Genomic DNA, 25219 nt, shown 5'->3' with positions numbered 1-25219 from the left:
TTACATCTTATATCTGATTTACATTAAATTTCTGACAATTTAAAAGTTAACTTTTTTTTATTAGTAAAAGGAAAATAAAAAGAAGGGGGCGTGTGACACGATTTGATGAGTGTCTGTTTGATAATATGTTCCATTTGCATTTATTGATGAAGACTCTTTTTTTCTGGAACAGGTTGAGGTTGTATTAGAGTATTATGGAAAAGTTATATGATGTTATTGTAATGTTGTTGTAAGTCAATGTAGAAATACCTTGGTTCTCACCACCAACAAAGAAAGGGACAAATTTGGATTCTAGATTACTTTGTTTTCCCTTCATTTATGGAAAGGAAAATGAAGGAAAAGGACGAGAATTATTGAATATCCACCGTGACTCAGGCTGCAACATTAACCCTTTACTATTAAACAAACCAACAAAGTACACCACACGCTTATTCAAGAAATTCAAGGGAAATTTCCCCAACACATATTTTAAAAACACTTTGCATTTTCCATATATTCAAAATCAAATCTTCACAATTTTTTAACTATTATGTTTATGCACTTCAATTTCACACGTCTAAAAGAATAAACAAAAAGATTGAAAGACAAATCCAGCTGTTGTTGCATCAAGGGACACATCGACCAACATTTTCAATGTTTGGGAGACACTTTAAAATAATTGGGATCAACTAATTGTATGCAAGAGGACAAGTTTAAAGTACCCTAAATTTTATAATATTTAGATTAATATTTTTTTAACTTAAAAATCATTCAAGTTATTTTTTTTATATAGAATAATATTGAACTTTTTAAGAAGCCTTTGAAAAAGATGTTTTATCGTTTGTAGTTTTAAAAGAATGGAAGATTTACAAGATGATTTATTTAAAAAGTTATTTGAAAATGTTAAAAATAAAATTTCAATGATGTAAGTTAAAGATACTAAATCAAACACACATGAAGAGAAAATAAATACAAACACATTTTTTACATTTCTTCTCCATTTATGCTCACTTCTTAATGATTTCTCAAGTTAATTATACTAACAAAGTGCAAAATGGTATTTTTTCAATAACTATTTATGATTTCCTATATTAGTATTCTTGTACAAATTTTCCAAATTCTTAAAATCATTAGTGTATTCTTTGTGATAAACAAGTAATTCTAGCTTACACATTAAAAGAGTTTTATTAGAATGAATTTTTAACAAAGGTTAAAATATAAACTAGAAATTTAAACGTCTCAAATAAGAATACAAGGTATATGATATCATTCTAGGTTTAAGTTTAACATCCTAATAAAGGATAACTCTTGGAAATATGAATATATACACAAAAATATTACTAAAAAAACTCATATTTTCTGCAAATTTTGTTTTGAATTTTTTTTTTTAGGAAATGCTTGTAAATTTTGTTATGAAAAAAAAATTGCAAGAGATTACTACCAATATTTTTGTAAAATATTTTGTATAAAACACTTTTCATAACAAATTTTGCAAAAAATATTTGTGAATTTTATAATTTTGTAGAAAATAATTATCCATGAAGGAATTACTTGCTAAATAAAATTTTTAGAAAAAATAGCAGGAAAAAATTCTTTCTTGCAAAATTTTTTAACATATTTACAAGAAAATTTTCATGTAATATAAGAATTTTTAGTAGTGAAAAGATATTTACATAGAGCTAAGTGTATTGAAAGACTTCTTATTAGATAATAAGTTTGTCTTGTATGAAATGTTTGAAACAAAATAGCCTCTCTTCTCTCTTTCTCATTACAAGTACATACTTATTTTCAAAATAGTCATTGTAATTTGTTATTCTCATTAATTTATGTGTCTTTTGCCGATTTAAGAAGAAAATGATAATAACACAAATAATCTTTATGTCAATGATTTCAAAATTCAACCCTCCTTTCAAGAGCTAATCTTTCCTTTCATAAGGTTTCACAATCTTCTCTATCTCGAAATTTTGCATCATGATTTTTTTTTTTTTTATGCTTACCCACCCTCCTTCTTCTCCCAAGTTTGATGAAGATGTTTTGATATGTTCCCTTGACTAATTGGGTAAAATGCAACACAAATAAGGCTCCACATGAAAATTCAAGAAATGGATTTTATTGATGATTTTTTCTATGAAAGTAATAGAATTTTCTTTGTGGTGTTTAATCTTACAAACTCAATGAGAATATTCTTACTTTTGAGAACTCTTAGTAATTATGCCAGTCTTTGAACAAACTCATCCTTTTGAAGCGTGATTTTCATTTGGTTCCTAAAACATTTTAGTGATTTTTAGGTTCTTTTTTAGAATTTACTTTCTAGATAGTTCAAGTATTTAGAGTTTATTCTTTGCTCATAGATAAACTTGTATTTTATGGAATAACTTATCTAGTTTTATTAATTAGTTATAAATTTTGATAATTGAAGCAACCTTTTTCCTTTTTTCTTTTATGATTTGGTTTGATGAGTACTAGTCTAGTTTCCCCATGATTATTATACTTTTTCTATTATTTTTATAATATTTTTTTGACGTGTTAAAAAAATACCTTTAGAGATACTTCCGTTAGTATTCGACGAAAAAAAGGAAAAGAAACTACTTTTTCCATCTTTTCTTGATTATTTTAAAACTTTACTCCAACTATATCTGGCTCAACTTGTCTTTGTAAAAGGAAAAGTAAACACAAAAACTTTGTCTCGAAGAAAAAGAAAAAAAAAAAAACTTCTTTGTACTTGAACTAAATGACATTACAATACTTGCATCAAAGGAATTTGACCAAAATTGCAATATAGTGACAATTATGGTAATTATTTTTTGAGACCCGAAGTTATGGTCATTTTCATATATGTCAAGAAGTTATATAACTTTGGTTATCTTATTATATATTCTTCCTAACAAGAGTGACCCGCAACTGTTTATATTTATAGGGTTGAATAATGGCATGCATGAGGATAAATCCAAGCTAGATGGATAAATGTTGATGAACATAATTTCAGGGAAATAATGTCCTCAGAATAAGGTTGATTTTGCTGTCTCAACCTTAGCATATAAAATTAATATATAATATATGGTTTGCTACATAGAAAAGTGTGGTTTGTTTTAATATTATTTTTCTCCCCCAAGGTTTTGACAGAGAGTCAAATATAGACCAAGTATTACCAACCCTACCAAGTCATGATAAATATGTAAGCATTATATTTTTGTCGTATAGATTATTCACCACGAAGGAACCTTGAACCTTCCTTCAAATACTGTTCAAAACTAAAAAATATTCAAGTATTATCCAACCAAATTCAATGTTTAAAGGAAACAAATTTGTGACTCATTTTCTTAGATTTAATAAAAGTGTATAAAAATAAATTAAATATTAAACTGACAACATGTTTGATTATAAATCTGTTATTTTTTATATTGAATTAATTAATAAAATGCATTGACGAAATAAACCAATGTCATTTTTTAAGATATTTTTTAAAGGATTGAAAGAAATTAAAAGTATTATTTTTGTGAGCTCTTCTGGAAGGAGACTTTTGGAAGAAGATTGTTTACGCGTCTAACCCGCGTACGTGAATTTTGACTTAATTTTAGACTTAGTTAAGAAAATAAGTTTTGTTGAGTAATGAGTAATGAAAAACCTTGTATGCTCACGTTAATTCAAAAACGTCACACTAAGTTATGAACCATGCCTTGGCTTCGGGGTAGTATGTGAATGTTGAAATCTTTCAAAATTTTAATTCATTTAAATATTAAGGTAATGACAAAAACGTTAGCATAAAAACTCTTTTCTAGGATTGGTTATCGGAAATACGATAGAGGACATAAGAGTCTTCTATCTTTGTACTATTACCATGAATGTTCTATATTGACTTTCATAGGATGGATCAAGAAAATATTTTTTAAAGTCGGTAGCATAAATAGATGTAGAAAGTATGATCTAGAGTATATCGACTTTTCTTTTTAATTTTTTTAATAACTTTTACATGAAATTTCTAAATTTATATTCAAGGAATTTTCAATGTAATTAATTTAATTGTTAATAGTTTTAGGGTTAAATATATTTTTGGTCCCTCAAGTTTAAGTGAATTTTGGAATTAGTCTATCATCAAAACTTTATATTAATTTAGTCCTTCATCTTTCAAAATACGTGAATTTAGTCATTTTAACCAAATTTTGTTAAGTTTATATGACGTTTCAAGCACATTTTATGATAGTATTTAAGTTAACATTGAAGCAAAAATGTGTCAAACAGTTTAAATAATTTAAATACTATCATGAAATGCGCTTGAAACGTCAGATAAACTTAACAAAATATGGTTAAAAGAACTAAATTGATTAAAAATTTTGATGAGGGACTAATTTCAAATTTCGCTGAAACTTGAGGGACAAAAACATATTTAACCCATAGTTTTATTAGTAAAACAATTAGATCTAACTACAACTTTTAAAATTAATTAGAAAGAAAGTGATTTAAAAACTAATGCTCACAAAAATATAATTAAACTAAGACTTCTGAATTAGTTTTAGTTATAATAAATCTAGAAAGTGGTTTTGTTTTCATTTTAAAAATATTTCTAAATACACTTTGAACAAGTCACATTTATTTTGCACATTTTTCTTTTCTGATAGCAACGTTCTCTTTTCATATTTACTCCATATTTCTTATTCAGTTATGATATTTTTGTCCTCTTTTGATAACTTAATTTTATAATGACAACAATTATCATACTACTCTCCAAGTTCTTGTTTTTTCTGGTTTTTTTATACAAATTTTGTGTCGAAATTATTGAATATGATTTTTTTTTCATTTTAATGTCTTATTTTTTTAAGTTAATATCTCTTTGTTAAAAAAAAAAACAGTGTTTTTATCGGGATTCAAAATGTAGACCTTTGAACAAGTAGCAAGCTCTAAGTAGGTTGAGGGATCTTAGTGTATGTTTTTGAGGATTGGAACAGAGGGAAAGATTCACTTGCAAGATACTTTCTAACATTCAAGTCAATAAAAGAGTTTGGATCTTTTGAATAAAAGAGAGTGGGTGTGAGAATATGTATTTTATGTGAAATACTATGTGTATTTATACGATTTTTGGACTCTATGACTCATGATAAAACGAGTAATGTCAATGTCATATCAAATAATATTAATAAAGTAGTAATTTATCGTATATTTGATAATTAGCAGAATTATAATAATAATAATATGATACCTTATCATATATACCTAATAATATGTAAATTTGTGGTAGTAAGGAATATCATAACATAATCAAACTATCAATATTTGATCACATATACGGTTAATATATGGATGTTTGATCCAACAAATATATCTTCCAACAACTTTAGGTCAGCAAATTTGAATAGATGTTATTGGACCACATGACTTAGCATATTTGAGAATGGAGCACGTGTATTGAAAAACATGTAATAGAAAATAATCTTCTTTTCGTATAAACACGTTTATAAATAAATAAAATCATACATAAAATGTACAATAAAATCCACTTTGTGCAACATTTAAGTGCTATTTTCACTAATATTTAACAAAAATATTAATATTCAATATGTAATTTTTCCAACAAAAGTTACAAACTCTCTTAAGCAAGTTTTGCAAGACAAAATTTGAAACCTTTCACTATAGAAAAAAAAATCAAATTTATTGATAGACAATTTATCGATAATTGTATAAATATCCCAATAAAATGAAATTATCAATGACTTACTGACATCCAAAAGTCAGTGAGTAAAATGATCGTTGATAAATGTTACTGCCATATAGAAAAATCTATCAGTAATTATTGTCGACAATAAATTTACTCGTAATTATTTGTTAATAATTACCAATGAATATAAATTCGTCAGAAATTATCCGTTGTTAACTATCAACAATTTTTCTTCTTTTGGTAAAATATGTTAATAAATATCATGATTTGGTCTTACTTTTTTTTTCTTCTTCCTCTTCTTCTTCTTCATCTTCATCCTCTTTCTTCTCCCTTCTTCTTCTTCCTCCTTCTCTATTGCTTCCATTGTCGTTATTGTCGCCACCTTAGTTGTTATTGCTATTGTGTAACATCCCTAATGAATTGAGTCTTACATATTGGTGTTGCTGCCATGTCATCATCATCTCTTCTTCTTCTTCTTCCTCCTCCTCCTCCTCCACTCACTTCTCCTTTTCTTTTTCTTCTCTTCTTGTTAATTTTCTCACCCAACTCTATTTAATTTAAAACAAATATTTCATCAGATTTGACAGAAAAATTGGTATTCATTTTATTGACGGAGATTTACTAATAGAATTACTAACGATTTTAAAAAATATATAATTGTTGATGCATTTACCAATAGATTTTAAAAAACTCAATTACTATTGAACTTATTGACAAACTTTCAAAAGTAAAATTACTAGTAGATTTAAAAAAATCATTATCCACAAATTACCAACATATTTTATTGCGACATGGTCAAAGGTAAAGCAGAAACTTTGACATTCATTTTATTGACAGAAATTTTTATCGATAATAAAAACTTTGAATTACCAACGAATTTTATAAACAGATCGATTACCGACGTATTATATCAACAAATCCATTGCAATGGATATTTTTTCTGGTAATCAAAATCCTAAAATTTATTGGTATAATTTGTCTATTTTCGATGATGAAATTTCACTACCATTATGGTATTTTCTTGTAGTGTTCAAAATACAACTTTTACAAGAGTAAAATTACATATCCTCTCATGCAACATAACTATCCAAGTGTCCTTGGTGGTGTTGTTGACAATGGTAGTAATGCCGGTGGTATGCGATAAAAAGAATCTACTCTTAAAAAAGCTAAATAAGGCCTCTCACATTTCCATGGCAAAAAAATATAAACTGAAGTAAGAAACATAAAACATAAATTAAAGACATAAAGTATTCCTAAAAACATAAGACTGCACTAAATTGTTCTAAAAGGAAGTGAAACAATTGTCATAATAAGTTTAAATGGGGAAACAGCCAAGACCTTTATCGCAATTTACTCTTTAAAACCATATGTCATAACAGCCACTATTAAGATAGATATTCAAAGAGACTCACTTAAATAAGAAGACGGTAAAAATTCAAGATGAGTTATGTAAAATAAATAAAATTACTAATATACAAATAAAACCACAAATTTGTTACCTTAAATTTTCTTTATTAAAAATAATATCTTAATCTCTCGTACAATTGCAACCATATTCCTATGTATTGAACTTTTGACCATTTTTAGATTTTAGCTTTTTAATTACAATTTTCTAGTGTTTCATGGATAATTGGCGCAACAATTTAGTTTACTTGGATCTGATTTATTAGGCTATCTTCTAAATTTAAACTTTTATATTTAGTAAATGGGTAAATACTTTTCATGTATCATGATCGATGAATTATGGAAAACTAATTATCATCATTCATTTCATTTTTTTAACTTAATTAGCAGTTAATCTCCATCTTTTAGACGTCTCAATTATAACCAATCAACTTTCGATTGAGATTTTTAAAGAAGAAATAATCGATAATCATTATTTGTACCAAATCATTCCCTTACCATTTCTAATCTTCACCTACCTTCTTAAAGAAAAACATAATAGATATGACAACAAATATAGTATTGATTTGACAGTATAATATATATATATTTGACATAAAAAAGATAATGATAATTTGAACTTCGATCATTGATTAAGTGACACTCGTTATACTCTTACCAATCAAGAGTGGTCAAGTCAAATTTGTAGTTTTGATTCTACTTTATATTCTTTTTATCTAATAATAATAATATATCTCTTTTGTAAACAAACTTTGTGCAGAACTCGTTTAATCAAATCTGCTTATTATGAAAATACAACTTTTTCTGGCAGAGATTAACTTCCACTCCTAAAATAAAGCAGCTCCATATGGATGAAGTAGCACGAAACTTTTAGTAAATTATAGTTAAAAAAATATATATATTGGAACTAAACTAACTTATTTAAATAAATAAAAAAAAAGCAGGATAATGGACGTGAAGCAGTAAATTAATCTGGATTTGTGAAGTTAATTAAGTTGGAAAGAAGAAGAGAGTAGGGTTGACTGTGCCGTGTTTGGATGTAAGAAGGAATAAATAATTGGGTTTGAAAAGAGTGAGTTTACTTGAGAAAAAGACATAGAAGAAATCAATGAGTTGCAGCAAAGTCATGGATCGAAATCAACAAGTAGAAGGAAGAAGAATGAGGTGGTAAAGAAAAGCTGCGCCCTATATACCTTTCATACCAATTTTTGGTTCACCACGACAACAAATGATGTGTCAAACATCCTTAATTTGTGCGAATAGAAACTACGATTGACTCATTCTCCCTTACTAATAATGAGTTGAGACCCCCCAATCACTCTACGCCCACATATGATTTCGTCAAATTCGTTACTTTTCCACACTCACATGCTACATCACTCCAAACTTCTACATCCTATTCACCACATTTTATATCATACTATTATGTTCATTAAGGTCATTTCTCTTCAAATGTTAATTCAACGGGCTAAAATATTATGGGCTTGGGAAACATGAAGACGGGGCTAAAAGATTGGATCTTGGGAAGCTTCTCCTGCGATGTCATAGGGGTTTTTCTTCCTGGACCTCCAATTTTTTTTTTTAAATCTAAAATTACCCTTTCATCATTTTAAAATTTTAAATCAATCACTTCTCTCTTTTCACTATCTCATTTAATGAAAATTACTCTTCATTCTCTTTTAACCTAAACCTAGCCGCCTCCTCACCTCATCTCCCTAATCCTCTGTCTCACTCTATAAGGTCGCCCCTCAAGTCACATTCATCCTCTTTGTTTTTTCCTCTGGTCTCCCTCTTCCCTTCGTTATTCTTTTACATTAACAGGTAATCATATCCCTCTATAGTTTTTCATTTTTTGTATTGTTGATGCCATGTTTGCCATGCATCTATAAGTATAAACATTTTTTGTGTTGATTGAAACATAGATATGTGAGTGAAATGCAAACCACAAACTGGAAGTCGACTTCCGCAAGTGATTTTGTGACATGCATAAATTTTATAATGCAATAATATACAATTTATTAATATCACATTATTTATAAATATTTTATTTTATTAGAAATAATGACACTCATAAAAAATATATATATATATATATATATATAGAATAATAATAATAATTAATAAGTACTACTATAATGATGATAATAAATATTTAAATAAAATGATAAAAATATAAAGGATAAAAAAATTAAGATAATTTTTATAAAAAACAAAAAAAATAAAAAATTATATATATATATATATATATATATATATATATATATATGAGTTTTATTCCTTTTGATACAGATGCAGGAAATATAATGATAGCATTCTTGTTTGGCTAATCACATTGAACTTCGTTGGATAAAATTTAAGTACATAACGTCAGAACCTTAAATGCTTAGAGCTTTGGATAAATGGAGATAAACCAAATCTGAATAAAATCTAAAAGAAATTGAATGCAAAAGTATATCTATATATGTATGTATAGATTTAGATGTCTATAAATAGCAAAGATTCAAAGCTAAAAAAAAAAAAAAAGACAGTGAGAGGGAAAGGAAGCAATACAGAGAAGTTAATGATAAAAACAACGAAGGTGTTAAAAAAAAAAGAGTGTTAACCGTGTGAGTGTATAAAAAGAGAAACGTACATTTATCTTTTTCAATCTTTGAGGTAAGGGGAGGAAACATTTATCATTTTATCTTTTGACTTTTATTTATTTTTCTTATCTCCTCATAATTATATTTATATTTACATTTAAGTGAAATGTCTCTAACCTCATTCTAATTTATATTTAGTTCTCGTTCTCATTTATTTATTTATATTCATCTTTAGTTCTGCACTGGTACTATTTTTTCAATTTATCTTTACTCTCATTTATTTATTTATATTTATCTCCAGTTACGTACTGGTCCTTTTTATTTATTTTAATTATTCATTGATCTATCTATTTATTTATATAATTATATGGTTTAATATTGAAATAAAATTTATGATAAATAAAGATTTGATTATTGTAGTTGGATGTATGACCTTGGGAATTTAAACGAGTTAGTATTACTCAAGATGAGATATTCTTGAATTACTTTGTTGGTCATGAGCTCATTTATCCTGACTAGTCTCTACAAAATTAATCAATATCTTTATAAAGTAGAATAAAATCCAGTTTTATGAATTTGAGAGAATTTCATTTCATTTTATATTATTATGATATGCTGTATTTTTTTTGTGATATTTGCCTCACTTCCCTATTTTATGATTGTGTGAAACACAAAAATTTTATAACCTCATCATAGATGGCTACCCCCAACATGCATGATCCCTTATTCGCCAACATTGTGGCTGTAATATTTCAGGGAACGAGAAACTCTACCATCACTTTTCTCTCTGCTCCAAATGCGTCGATTGTCATCTAAGGACAAATCAAAGTTACCTTTTTTACCCCCAACAGTCCAAGTGAACCCTATCCATAACATTTCCCTCCACCTATTTGAAACCAGTATATGAGGGGAAAACTATAAATAAATAACACTCATTCCTCTTCTAGTGTAGAAAATATAAGATGTACTACATGGTGTAGATATAAGATGCATACAGTATTGTAAATATATATATATATATATATATATATATATATATATATATGTGTGTGTGTGTGTGTGTGTGTGAATATTTTAAGTAAAACTAGATATGATTGTATAATTTTGTCTTTAAATTTATAAGTATATTGTAGGAAATAATAATAATAATTAAATAAATAGAATTTTTATTATCGTCACAGATTTAATTTCGGAAGTCAACTTTCGTAAACCATAAAATAACGGAAGTGGACTTCTGTAGATGACTATGAATAGCATGAAAATGACACTTACGGAAGTCGACTTCCGTAATTAAAACTGACTTTCGTAGTTGTGGTGACTTCCGTGATTGTAGTTGTTGACTTCCGTAGTTGAAAATGACTTATGTAACTGGAAGTGACTTCCGTAAGAATAGATCAGTGATTTAGTGACTTTCGTAGGAGGCATGAATTCCGGAGGAGACGTGACTTCCATGTTGTGCCCAGAAGTGGACTTCCGTAGGTGTACAAAAATTATCACCGGATGTTGACTTTCGTAAGCATTTGATGAACACATAATTTTTTTGTACTTAATTTTAATGTAAACAAGTTTTGATATTAATTAATTATAATTTAAATTAATTTTAGTTTTAATTAATTATAATTTAGAATAATTAAAAATTTAATTATTTACGATTTTGAATAATTTAAATTTTAATTAATTCTATTGTTGAGTAAATATAATTTTTAAATAATTATAATTTTAAATAACTATAATTTTGAACAAATTTATTTTAAATTAATTTTAATATTAATGAAATTTAATTTAATTATTTAAAATATTGATTAATTTTATTTGTAATTAATTATAATTTTGAATAATAATAATAATAAATTATAATTTTGAATAAAAATAATTATAATTAATTATTATTTGAAAAATTAAATCCAAAATAAATAAAATTAAATCAATAAAAAATAAAAATATTCATTAAAAAATATAAAACAAACAAACAACAACAAAAAAATAGTAAACTTAGACAAATAATAATTAAAACACACAAAAATATATAAATAAAAAATATATAAACAAAAAACAAATATTCATGTAAATAAAAATTAAATATAAATATAAATAAATAATAAATAAAACATAAGTTTTTACTTAAACCCCAACAAAATTACAAAATAAAACTAAATAAAAAAATCACTTAATCTATCTACCAGGGAAGCATCTACGGAAGTGGAAAAAGAAAAGAGAAACATGTTATCTTAGCTTCACGCATCAGAAAGGAAAAGAAAGAAAAAAAAAACACATGCTAGCACATCCGAAGAAACAAAAGCAACTTACCACAAGAAAAAAAAATTACTCACTGGAAGTCGACATCCGTTAAATTTTATTTCTGGATGTCGACTTCCGTAATTGCAAAAAATTAACTTTTTTAAAGACCGGAAGTCCACTTCCGTAACACTCGAAAAAAAACTTCACTTTCGTTTTACACATACACTTCCAGATGTTCACTTCCAAAAGTTGGAATTTTTTCATTTGTGTTCCGGAAATCAACTTCTGTATATGGAAAAAAAAAACTTCACTTCCGCATAAGTCCACTTGTCTTCCGGATGTCAACTTTCGTAAATGGTTGGATGAAAAATGACTTCCGTAACATGGGTAAAACATTAAAATATAAACTTATCAAATATAAATTTATCTTGTAATGCATAGCTTTTTTTCTGAGAAGAAATGAAGCAAAGTGGTGAAATACCAGTGAATCCTGAACTGCAAAATTCACACTTCAGCCAACAACGGAAGTTCTTCTTCTTTTGCAATGGAAGTGGAAGTGGAAGTGAAAGTGAAAGTGAAAGAAGAGGGGGTGCAAGGGTACATATACAAACACTATTGTCAATTAATTCAGGAAACCAACTACTTCTGCCACTTCATAATTGTTTAATTATTATGTCTACCTAATTAATTATTTATTTATTTATTTAATTTTTCAAAGACATAAATGAAAGAGCATGAATCTATGAATCTTTGGAAGTGCAGAAAAAATATTGGGGTGCAGCAAGAAACCCCCATCCGATAGACTTTAAGGTAACTTTTGGAACACCTAATCCAAAAAGTATAAAAAATACATTATACAATTTGAAATACCTATTCGGGGTATATTTTTTATGCATTATGGATTTGGTGTTTTGAAAGGTATATTTTAGATCTGAAAATAATTCTAGAATATCCAATCTGGATAAATTAAAAAGAAAAAAAAAAAAAAAAGAGGTGCAGGGTTTTTATCATCTTTTTAATGAGAGGTAATTTGGGAATTATAGATTTTTTAACGGTGCAAGGGGAAGAAAGGGGTGCAGGAAGAAAAGCCCCGGATCTTGAAGGATGAAAGGCCTATTCTAAAAATAGTTCATGGACACAAATTATAAATTAGATTCTGTAAACAGTTATTGACAATGGGTGAATCAATTAATATAACTTGAACATGTGTGACACAAATATTATATATTCGCATTAGCAAATTATAACTTGAATGTTAAAGTTAAAGTTTGATTGGGATCGAATTATTTATTTAGCCCCCAATAACAAACAAGGTATATTCTGCTGCAAATTTTCTTTAACATCTCATAATTATTTTATTTACAATGATCGGAAGGATTTAACATGAGAATGACATGATATAGGAGAAAGTGAGAAGTTTATTTTGATTGGCATATGATAGAATTAGTGGTTGATGATATTATTAGGATTTGAGACTAATACATTCTGAATTTTTCCTTTGTTTTCTGAAAAACTTCTTCAGCAATGTTAGCCTCTTTGCCATCAGCCCTTTTAATTTCAAGCTGTGCTTTCTGATAGAATCCAGTTCCTCTCAATGCATCAGAAATGAAGTCATCAAACCCAATCGCAATTGCTGCTTCTGCCTTTGCTCCATAAACCAATCTCTACATTCATAAACTCACCATTCATTTCTACACTCTTAAACTACTTTAATTAAATTATTGTAAGATTAACGAAAGAAACAGAGCATTTGAAAAACTTAGGAAAAACAGAGCATTTCTAACCTTAACTCGTGAAAGGTGAATTGCTCCAAAGCACATTGGGCAAGGCTCACATGAAGCATATATTTCACAGTCTGAAAGTTCTATCTGGTTTAGCTTCTCACAGGCCTGCAAAAGGAAAACATAAAGATGAAACAAGAAACATAATAAAATCGTTGTTGATCACCATGTATTCGATGTATTGTCATGAAAATTATTTGGTAAAAAACTGTTGAATCTGGAAACATTTAATAGGAATGAAGTTTGAGTGTTTTTTATAACCTTTCTTATTGCAGTGACTTCTGCATGAGCAGTGGGATCTGTGTTCCTGAGCACCATGTTGTGGCAACTAGCAACTACTTCATCGTTGCGAACTATAATTGCACCAAAGGGACCACCATCTTCGCACTCTACCCCTTTATATGCTTCTTCAACAGCAATTCTTAAAAATTTGTAATCTCTGCTCTGAATAGCTATTTAACCAATGCAACAACGAAAACTGATTATTAAGATGCAACACAGATCATAAATTCAGAGAGAAGATTTAAGAAACCCAGTGTATCAATTACCTTCCTGATGGCCAGCAAATGCAGAAGCTACCGAAACTGTTCCACCCTTGGTTTGAACCACTGCCATGATCGACAAAGCAAAAGAGTTATGAGAATGCTGAAAGGAAAAAACTTAACATTCACTGTTAATTTGTAAGGATTCGATGATTTGGGAGGTCAAAAATTCAATAGAGGACAAATATTGTAACCGGAAGGAACCAAAAATGTGTTGGGATTAAAATTATGAGTAAATGAGAGACAATAAACATGGCCAAAGCCATACACAAAAGCTAACATTCTTAAAAAGAAATTGGTCGAGAAAAGTAAAATCAGAAACCACTTGGGAAGAGTTGAAAATGGCAAATTTCTGAACCCCAAGAAAAGGCACATACCGTTAACTTCTTCCATGACTTCTTTCATGTTGAACAGGGTACTACGTTAGTTATGTGAAACTATTTGTGTGAACTCCGATGAATAATCAAAGACTTTGTTGGGGTATTTATAGTCTGTACATGGATGAAGAAGATGAAGAATCCAGGTGGATGATGACAATGAAAGAGAAAATGGGTTCCACAATAAGAAAAAAACTTTGCGACACTATGTATAAAAATAAAATAGTTTGACACCATCATGCCAATTTATATAAAGATAAAATAATTTTAATAAAAATTAATTTTTATATTTAAAAAAAAATTATGAAAAATAATATCAAATGATGATAAAATCAAAAGAATGGTATCAAAAATATTAGTGTCCCCACAATAAATGGAGAATGTGGTTCCCTCTACACATGTCACTAATATAAAATTTTACTTAGTCTCGTTAAATTATCCAATCATATTCATATAATATACACTCTCTATCACTCTGAGTTAAGTTACTCATCTTATTTTATAATGCCATAACTTAAATAAAGTCATAATATGAATACATAATCAAGTTTTCCGGTTCACACATAGAGTTACCACGAGATAGAATAAAATAATAATCGAGATTACGCCAGCTTAAGAATATGGGATAATTTTTTAATGTTTTTATCTTTAGTTCGAATTTATGAAATTATTAAGGATGTTTATTAAACCATGAATGAGTTGACAATTTTTAATGAGTAGTAATGAATTTGTTTAAAATAATGTTTAGAACGTACGGTAACAGCATTTCTCGTATTTATATTATACACGAGTATGATGTTTAATAAAGTAAAGAACAAACGGTAATCTGACGGTGTCGTGCAGAAAATAATTAGATGCGAAATTATAGATGCAGCCACATGGGACACAAAAATAAAAGAAGAAAGTCTTTTCACACTTACATGTATGTTTAGGGAAGGAAAATGACAAAATTAGAAAAAAAAATATAGATTCCCAATGTGTAAAGAACAAAAATATTTAAGATTAAAGTTTTTTTCTCTGTTTTTTTTTAATTATGTAACTGTATTTTAAATGATTTTGGTTTGGTACATCTTTTAACAATAAATTAATATAGTTATTTTGTTAATTTTATAGTGATAATATTGTTAAATTGTTATTTATTGGTTGTGTTATGTGACTATAAGATAAATGAATTTATCAACGGGTATTTTTTTTTTATAATTATCAAAATTTATTGGTACAACAAAATTATCAATAGCTATCGATAGTAAAAAAATTGTGGGTAATTATTTATCGTTAAATATTTGTTTTTTCCTTTTTCTCTTCTCTTCCTCCCTTATTTTTCCTCTTCTTTCTTTTTTCTTCTTTTTCTTTCTTTTCATCTTCTTTTCCTCTTTCATTTGTTCTCCTTCCTCCTTTTTACTCAATTTCGTTGTCAAGTGTTAATATACAAGTAGATAATTTTACTATAACGTTTAGTCTTTTAGTGTCTATTGAGTCATTATTTGGTGGAAGCTTCTAGTGACTATTCAATTATGTAATAAGAAGTAATATTTGTGTGTCTTCCTTATTAATGTAAACGTGATTCTATAAATATGATCTTGTAAGTAGAAAGCTAATTAGGAGTTGAACATTTAAGTTGTATTTTGAGTTAAAATTTGAGAAGTTTAACTCCATAACTTTAGTTTAAGTTGAAAAAAAAAACAAAAATTATAATGAAATGAAATATAAAATGATAATAAAAAAAAGTGTTGAAACAAAACAAAATGGACAATAATATTTTGACTATTAAATTTTAATAACTTTTTCTTATAACATGAGGTGTTATCTTCTAAATGGTTTTGAAATATTGAGAATGAAAAAAAAATAAAAAATTATTTAAAAGATAACACCTAAAATTATAAGAAAAAATTGTCAAAATTTAATAATAAAAAAAATTATTTTTCAAACAAAATGGATAAAGATTTGAAAAGGTGTGAAGGAGATGATAAGTGATGAAAATGTGTAGAAGAATGATTAGTTATGGGAGAGCATGTGGTAGAGATCTGGTGACTCACACCAACGTAGATTCCCATCGTTCCTATCCTATGACGTTACAATTTTTGATAAGTTATCGACTATATCATTTTCTCACCAATTTTTTAATTTCCGTAACTCCCAATGTTTTAAATGGGCTGCTACTAATGTAACTTCTTTAGTATACGTTATACCAACATACAATAACTAGTTTAGGTTAACAGATAATAAATCCATTAATACAGAAACTACATCCTGTACCATAATTCTAGTACCATACACATGAGTATGCATGATTGGAGTGATTAAATTATTTACTCAATTTAATAATAAGAAAAGTTGGTATTAGGTGACAGACAGGGGATTATTTTTTTATTAAACTTAATCCAACATAATTATCTTTGATATTGGGTCGAGTTAGATTAATTGAGTTATAATTATTATTTTATTTTTAAAAATTTTAATTTTAAATTATTTTTTTATAATTGTTAAAATGGCTCAATTTACTACCTTAGTTTATTATAACTCGGTAAATAATTCACTCTTTGCTAATCATAAAAATATTACTTTGGACTGATTTAGTAAGTTAAATACGTTGATTGATTCACTTAATTTAAAAGTAAATAATTTTCTTTAGAAAATTAATTTTTGCTGTATTTTTTTTTAAATTACTCTTTAATTGTTGAAATTTTAAATTATCATATTTAAGCAAAATATGATTAAGTTATTATCCATCATTATTACAAAAATTAAAATAACATTAAAATCTTATCAAATAAACCCATAATAATTATATTAGTTTTAGTTTTACTATATAATGCATCTTTATTTGTAATAAAAAATTAAAATAATGATAGTAAAACCTATTTGTAGATAATTGTGTAATAGAGTGTTATTTTATATTTATAAAAGTGCAGTGTTATAACTTAAGTTGGGATTTTATCAAGTGTTCTATTTATTTGTTATTAATGTATATTTAATAAGCAAACTTTGACATTATTGTTTAAGATGTACAAGTTTTTATCGAATATGTGAATATTAGTGAGGGAGGCTTATTAATTAGAGTCCCTGAATGGATGAGTAATCCCAAAAATCTTTGACATAAAATATTATCGATCTTTGTTTTTTTACAGTGTTTTTCCTGTAGGGTTTTTTTATGAGGCATAAAGGAGGATTCAAGAACAAATGTACTTTTGAGATCAAACACAAGAAAATCTTAATAATTTGATCACAACACAATTTAATTATTGAATTATCGACCATCTTAATCGTATGATCATGATGCAAATCGTTGATCAAATTACGAGCAATCTTAATCGTTCGATCATACACTAATGCAAATATACAAATTAACTATGCATATAGACCGAGTTTATAAGAAAAAAACGTAATCTATGCTGATGCAATGAGATTTTTGAAATTAATGCCTTAGGCTATGTTTCACTAAAGGAATCTTAATCTATTCTGATGCATTAGCATTTTTGAAATTATTGTTAAAGTATATATTGTTCATTGAAAGAACTATAGCCTATATTGAGATTGCATCACTTTAAGCTAGTTCCGATTATACTTCTAGAAATATGATTATTTTCTTCATTTTTTATTTGTTCACAAAAGTCATTGTTGCCTCTTGCTACATAACCTATTATTTTCCTCCTCCGACATTTTTCTTCTTCATTTTGATTTGGAAACACCCACGTTGAGGTTCATGTTGGCCCCCTCTTTTTTCTTCTTCCTGGTTCATTTTAAATCTCTAATGACTCATCTCTGTGCTCAACGTTGCAATGACCAACCGTAAAAAGAGAGGAACTTTTTCTTCCCTTATTTTGTTTGTTTTTGTTTGGAAGTAACAATGTTCAGGTTCATGTTGGTTTCCTCGCGTTTTCTTCTTCCTTTGTTCATTTTTAACCTCTAATGACTCATCTTTGTGCTCAACATTGTCATTGATGAGCCGTAATAGAAAAAAGCTTTTTCTTCCTTGTGTTTTCTTTGTTTTTATTTGAAAATAACAACCACGTTAAAGTTCATGCTAGTTTCCACTCATTTTCTTTTTTCTCTATTTATTTTTAACCTCTAACCGACTTTTTTATATGCTCAATGTTTCAATTACCAACCATTGAAACAAGGAGTCGTTTTTCATCTTTGACTGACCTACGTTGTGGTCTATTTCGCTATAAATAAACTACAATTCTTTTCAAAATCGTATTAGAAATTATAAACTAATGTTATCAACCATAATCTAAAATATTTTAGACTATAGTTAATATTTAATCCAAGGTTATCAACCATAGTCTAAAATATTTGTTTTAGACTACAACCTTATATACTACAATTTGTTAATCGTAACCTAACGTCCAAAATAATCTTAGTATAATGCCTTCCCTATAAGTTGATAATTGAGTTATCGGTGATCATAATTATCCGATCACGATTTAATTCGATGATTAAATCTATAAGTGACAACATTAATTGTTCAATCTCGATACAATTTGATGACAAAAAATATGAAACATAAAGGCGATGTCTTTTATCCGATCACGATTTAATTTTATGATCGAATCCATAATCGACAACATTAATCATCCAATCTTGATAAAATTTAATGATTAAAATATAAATGGTAATGTCTATCATCCCATCATGATTTAATGATCGAATCCATAAAGAACGACATTGATTGTCTAATCTTAATACAATTTGATGATCAAAATATAAATGATAATTCCTATTATCTGATCATGATTTAAACAGCAACAAAATTAAAATTTAAACCGACATATTTATCACTTGAAACTGAAATATAAAGTTTTACTTTATCCCATTCCACTCACTATCACGTCTAGAATATAATTATTATAATAAATCATTTAATCTTGTTTTTATACTGATATATGTATTATATTTTGGTATTGGATTTTATTACGAGAGAAGATGATTCTATGTGTCCACACGATTATTCAAAAATTAATATAAATGGATTGTATGAAAATTTTATTTTTAATAATATATATACATATTTTTGTTGTAATTAATTTTATAAAAGTTCATTTATTATATATATATATATATATATATATATATATATATATATATATGTATATATATGATTATCAATGTGAAAGAGATCTGCATAAAGATAGGAATATTCAATCTCAAAGTGTCAATAAGCATTTTATAGAACTTCATTGGACTTAACTAGTGTGAATCAAATATAGAAATGGGTGCAAAGTTACACTATAGGAAAAGCTTTGTCTCCCACTACATATTTTGTCTTTGTTTTTTTTTAAGGAGAATCGTAACTTCTTACTTGATTTAATTAAAGGATTCATACGATGTTGGAAAAAAAGAAAATTATAAGTAAACATATAACCTTGAAAATAAAGCACTCTATTGCTTTTGTTTATTAGTAAATAATAGTCCAACATTATTCAGCACCTTACAGACGAAAAAGAAATATACTTAAAAAAATTTACTCTTGGTTTATATATACAAGCATTCAAAGAAAATTGGAAGTGTGTGTAAATAAATATCAAGTGGAATGTATATTAAATTTGTAGTGGTGATAAGGAAAAAATCACAGAAAATATAAATATCTTTTAGCACTGTGTTATGGCCCAGAAAATGACAGCAGAAGATTATGACAGTGCAGCAACCAAAGTGAGCAGTCCAATAGCAGGGAGCAGGCCCAAACGTAACAACACCAAACCTAAACACCTAAATGACTATGACTGCAGTGTTAAAGGCAGAAGGAAGTAAATATTTTGAATCTAAGGGCAAACTAGTATTTTCTCAGGTTGTTAGAATCTTTCATAGATATCTTTCTATGTTATGGAAGAATATGGAGAGCACTATATGTATGATAGGTTCTTCATAAATAAAAGGGGGAATTATCCAGCATTGCTTTTTCTTTATTATGTTTTCTGCAGGAGGAAGCCTAACCTGCAAAATAGGCATTGCAATTGGTGCTTTCATTGAGAGCTCATGGCACCATCAAAGAGCGAGGAAAAAATGGATGCCATTCTTCAACTGCTTGAGAGCCAGAAAGCATTTCAGGAAGCAATGAGTATTCGTATGGCCAATTTGGAAGCACAAGTTGCGATTCGAAACGCATCTGGAGATTCCGCAACAAATGACTCTACCCTTCAACCCTTTACTCGAACCTCTCTGAAATTAGATATGCCCCGATTTGATGGCTCTGAACCATTAGCTTGGATCTTCAAAATCAAACAGTTTTTTGACTATCATAGGACTCCAGAAGATCAAAGACTTCAAATGGTTGCTTTTTCCATGGAAGGAGAAGCCCTTTCTTGGTTCCAGTGGATGCATGATAACAAACTCATCTCAACTTGGCAGAATTTTCTTCATGCTTTGGAGGTTCGATTTGCACCGTCACATTACGAAGACCCAAGGGGAGCCTTGTTCAAGCTTTGCCAAACTTCTACTGTCCGTGAATATCAAAATCAGTTTGAATCTCTAGCAAACCGGATCGTGGGGTTGCCCCCTCCGTTTTTCCTCAGTTGTTTTGTGTCGGGACTTAAACCTGAAATCCGACGAGAGGTGCAAGCCTTCCAACCGATTTCACTGTCTCAGGCCATAAGTCTGGCAAAATTGCAAGAAGAAAATTTCATCGAAGCTTCACCCACAAACCGTTATTCCCGACCTTCCGCCTCCACCACGAAACCCACAACCAACACTAACCCATTCTCTTACACCACCCAGAGCGTAAACTCTTTACCCATCAAACCTAAATCGAACCCTAATTTAGTTGCCGTCAAACGACTCTCTCCTGCGGAGCTCCAAAGTCGTCGTGAGAAGAACCTATGTTATTATTGCGATGAGCGGTATCGACCTAGTCACAAATGCAAGCGGGAATTCATGTTGTTGATTGCTGAACCGGACGACCCGGCAATGGATGAGCTTGACTTGAGTCTCCTCCATATAGATGACCCGACCCCTAATAACCCACCCGAACCTCCGGATACAACAGCAGCCCAAATCAGTTTACATGCATTGATGGGCCACTCAATTTCCCAAACTCTCAAAGTGTTGGGCCACGTTAATGCGTCCCCAGTTGCAGTACTGGTGGATAGTGGAAGCACGCATAACTTCATCCAAGCTCGCATAGCAAAATTTTTGGGCCTCCAAGTGACTCCAGCTCAAGGATTTCACGTCTTGGTAGGAAATGGAGAGGAGCTAGCATGTTCAACCGTTTGTAAACAGGTATCATTACAATTGGGCCCTCACCAATTTTTGGTTGATTTGTTTGTGTTACCCTTAAGTGGAGCTGAGATCGTATTAGGGGTACAATGGCTCACGACATTGGGGCCAGTCTTGACTGATTATGAACACCTGACTATGAAGTTCATCAAAGAAGGGAAAGTGGTGGAACTAAAAGGCCAACACCGGACAGCGCCACAAGAAGCAACTATACATCAAATCAAGAGGATGATCTCTACTGATGGCATAGCAGAATATTTTCAATTAAAATTGCTCTCCCAATCAGAGGGGCTTCCTAAACCTTCTGCTGTACCAGAAATTGAGAAAATGTTGAACAGATATTCCCAATTGTTTGAGGAACCACGAGGCCTTCCTCCTGTTCGAGCAACCGATCACCACATTCCCCTATTGGAAGGGTCAAATCCGGTGAATGTCAGACCCTACAAATATCCATACTTTCAAAAACAGGAGATTGAACGTCAGATCAAAGAGATGATGGCTGAAGGAATTATACAGCGCAGTAATAGTGCGTTCTCCTCCCCGGTCTTGCTAGTGCGAAAGAAAGATGGATCATGGAGGTTCTGTGTTGATTATAGAGCTCTCAACGGAATTACAGTAAAAGATCGATTCCCTATTCCCTCCATTGAGGAACTGCTAGATGAGCTCTATGGGTCACAGTGGTTTTCAAAGCTAGACTTACGCTCTGGGTACCACCAGATCCGATTGAACGTAGGTGACATTTCAAAAACTGCCTTTCGCACGCACGAGGGACACTGTGAATTTTTAGTAATGCCCTTCGGGCTGTGTAATGCACCTGCTTCGCTCCAGTCGACTATGAACATACTGTTTCAGTCTTATTTGCGTAAGTTTGTGATAGTCTTCTTTGATGACATACTAGTATATAGTAAGTCATTAGAAGATCATATTTCTCACCTGGATATTGTTTTTCAATGTCTCTTGACTAACCAATTTTTTCTCAAGCGAAACAAATGCTTCTTTGCCCAGGAATCAATAGAATATTTGGGCCATATAATATCCAGGGAGGGCGTTGGTCCAGATCCAGAAAAAATTTGTGCAATGCTTGCTTGGCCAACACCTACCACTATTAAACAGTTGCGTGGGTTTTTGGGACTGACTGGTTTTTATAGAAAGTTTGTTCAGCACTATGCTTCAATAGCTGCTCCTCTCACCAACTTGCTCAAGAAAGATTATTTTATTTGGTCTGAAGAAGCACAACAAGCTTTTGATAAATTAAAGAAAGCATTTGTAATGAACATAAGTCATTGGGAGAACCACACCCCAAAAGCTAGCTATTAGAGTGGGAGAGCCCAAGTCCTTATAAGGCCTCCTCTTTGAGATGTTGATATATTGTTGGAACTATATTAGATTATATTCTTTCATATTTGAGTGGGGTTGATTTTAATAATTAAATGTTCATAACTTATTTTGTTACGTATGAAACGGAGGAGAATAATATAAGTGGATATAATCTACTCTTAGTGGAATGTGATCATGTATGATAAAGTAGAGATAATGTCATCTTAATGGAATTTAAGCCTAATATCAAAGCATATTCCAAGACTTTCAATGTCACCTAGAGATGTTAAAATGGTTTCAGTCCGTGAGTCAACTTGGCTCACCACGGGTTTGAGCCGGGTTGGGTTGAGAAAAATTCATTTTTTTTATAAAAGTGGATTGAACTCAACCCGGCTCACTTAACCCACGGGTTAAACGGGTTGAAGGTGAATTAGCCCACTTAACCCACCAACATTTTTTTAAAATTTTCTTTTATTTTTTATTTTTTAATAATTATTTACTACTCCTATTATATATGTTCATAATTTCATATTTTTAAATGCTAGAATGTTGCTCAATAATATTTGAATAGTTTAAATGTTTAATTAATTTGATTGTCAAGTTATATATGTTAATATTTTAATCTTTAATTATAATCTTTATAGTAAATTACTCAAGTAACCGTCTTATAAACAATTTTTTCTAAATTAACATGAAAAAAATGTATAGTTTTTTATTTATATTTTGTTGAATAGTATGACAAAAAATTTGTAATATTAGCCATGCTTTCTTAGAATATATGGATACTTTCTTGGAAACAATTCTTCATATATTGGGGGTGAGCATGATCAAGACATTGATTATTAATTTTATTATGATTGTCATCTCATGGGGTCACTTAAAAATTTATTATTAGCTCTTATGGTAAAGTTTATACAAATATTTTAAAAAATAGAACAATTAGGATATTTAGGGTATATTTGCATAAATTTTTCATAAATATTTAGGAAACAAATTCAAATGAATTACTCTACAAATTAAGATTAGTTTGTATATGCATAAGCTAATTTTGAAAGTTCTCTTACGTAACTTTTTATTTTTTAATTTATGTATAAATTAATTTTAGTTTATGAAAAAAAAAATTATTTTTCTCAAATAAATTTTTGTGTGGAGACATTTTGTTTAAGGAAACTCTAATTTCATTAGGAAACTTTAAATTCATTTCTAAGTGTTGATTCACTTCAATTTATTTTTCACTCTAAACAAATGTAGTTGTATTTCTTTTGTTGTAATTAATATTAATTTTTTTTTTTTTTTATGTTTGACATTTAAATTTTTTGTCATACCTTATATAATATGGTTTATTCTTTTTTTTTACTCTCCTTTAAAATGTATTAACTAAGTTTGATGTTTTGATGGACTTTCCCTTATAATCGTATATTAAATACGTGAGCAGCGGTTGATGTAGATGAAGTTAATAGCTCTGAAGCTGGAACAAGACTTTAAAAATTAAGTAGTATTAATTCTATCAAGAGTATTTCTAGATTATTGGGATGAATGTATCTAGACAACTCTCCATTGGGAAAAACTCTAAATAATTAGTATGTTTAGTTGTAATGATTTTGAATTATATATGTATTTCGGAAATTATCTCAAGTTAAAAATACTTATATTTGTTTAATGAAATTTTAAGGATTCTCCATTATCTTAAATTAGATTTTTGCTTTAAGACTTACATAGACATGGTTAGATTACCTAATCATGTATCATCATCTTTGAAGAACTTGAAAAAAGTTGTGTCATTTATTCAACCCCTCCCCATTTAGAAATCATCATTGATTCAATGTTAATTAATCTTCAAACTAAAACATGGTACATTGATTTATAATAGAACACTAAAATCTAATTGAGATGCTACAAACATGGAAATAAGATAATAGAAGATGATGTATTAAAATATCTTTTACAAGTAAAAGTGCTGACGAACACACTTGAAAGCTAATAATGTGTTGATGGTAGTTTAAATAATGGGAGAAGCTTCGTCCCAGAAAAGAGTTACGGAGAAATAATTGACACAATGAAAACGATTTCATTAATTACGTATCAACAAGGGATTCTCATAATGGCACGCGTGCTTATTTTATTACCACACTGTTAT

At 28.9% G+C, this 25219-nt stretch overlaps 2 protein-coding genes across 2 annotated transcripts; one reads left to right on the top strand and one right to left on the bottom strand.

Annotated features, from left to right (window-relative positions):
- Nucleotides 1–13167: 13167 nt before the first annotated feature.
- On the bottom strand, nucleotides 13168–14737 carry LOC114196027 (guanosine deaminase-like). The gene is made up of 5 exons (XM_028086518.1): nucleotides 14554–14737; nucleotides 14183–14242; nucleotides 13896–14086; nucleotides 13638–13742; nucleotides 13168–13517 (listed from the first exon to the last, which is right to left on the bottom strand). Exons 1-5 carry the CDS (start codon nucleotides 14579–14581, stop codon nucleotides 13329–13331), a joined length of 573 nt encoding a protein of 190 aa, XP_027942319.1. The 5' UTR covers nucleotides 14582–14737; the 3' UTR covers nucleotides 13168–13328.
- Nucleotides 14738–20529: 5792 nt separating this feature from the next.
- Nucleotides 20530–23082, top strand: LOC114162749. The gene has a single exon (XM_028046714.1). The coding sequence runs from the start codon at nucleotides 20530–20532 to the stop codon at nucleotides 23080–23082; it is 2553 nt and encodes an 850-aa protein (XP_027902515.1).
- The last annotated feature ends 2137 nt before the right edge of the window (nucleotides 23083–25219 follow it).

Source organism: Vigna unguiculata, chromosome 9 (assembly GCF_004118075.2).
Source record: "Vigna unguiculata cultivar IT97K-499-35 chromosome 9, ASM411807v1, whole genome shotgun sequence".
In the NCBI taxonomy this organism is placed as follows: Eukaryota; Viridiplantae; Streptophyta; class Magnoliopsida; order Fabales; family Fabaceae; genus Vigna; species Vigna unguiculata.
This window is presented reverse-complemented; position numbering and strand designations above follow the sequence as displayed.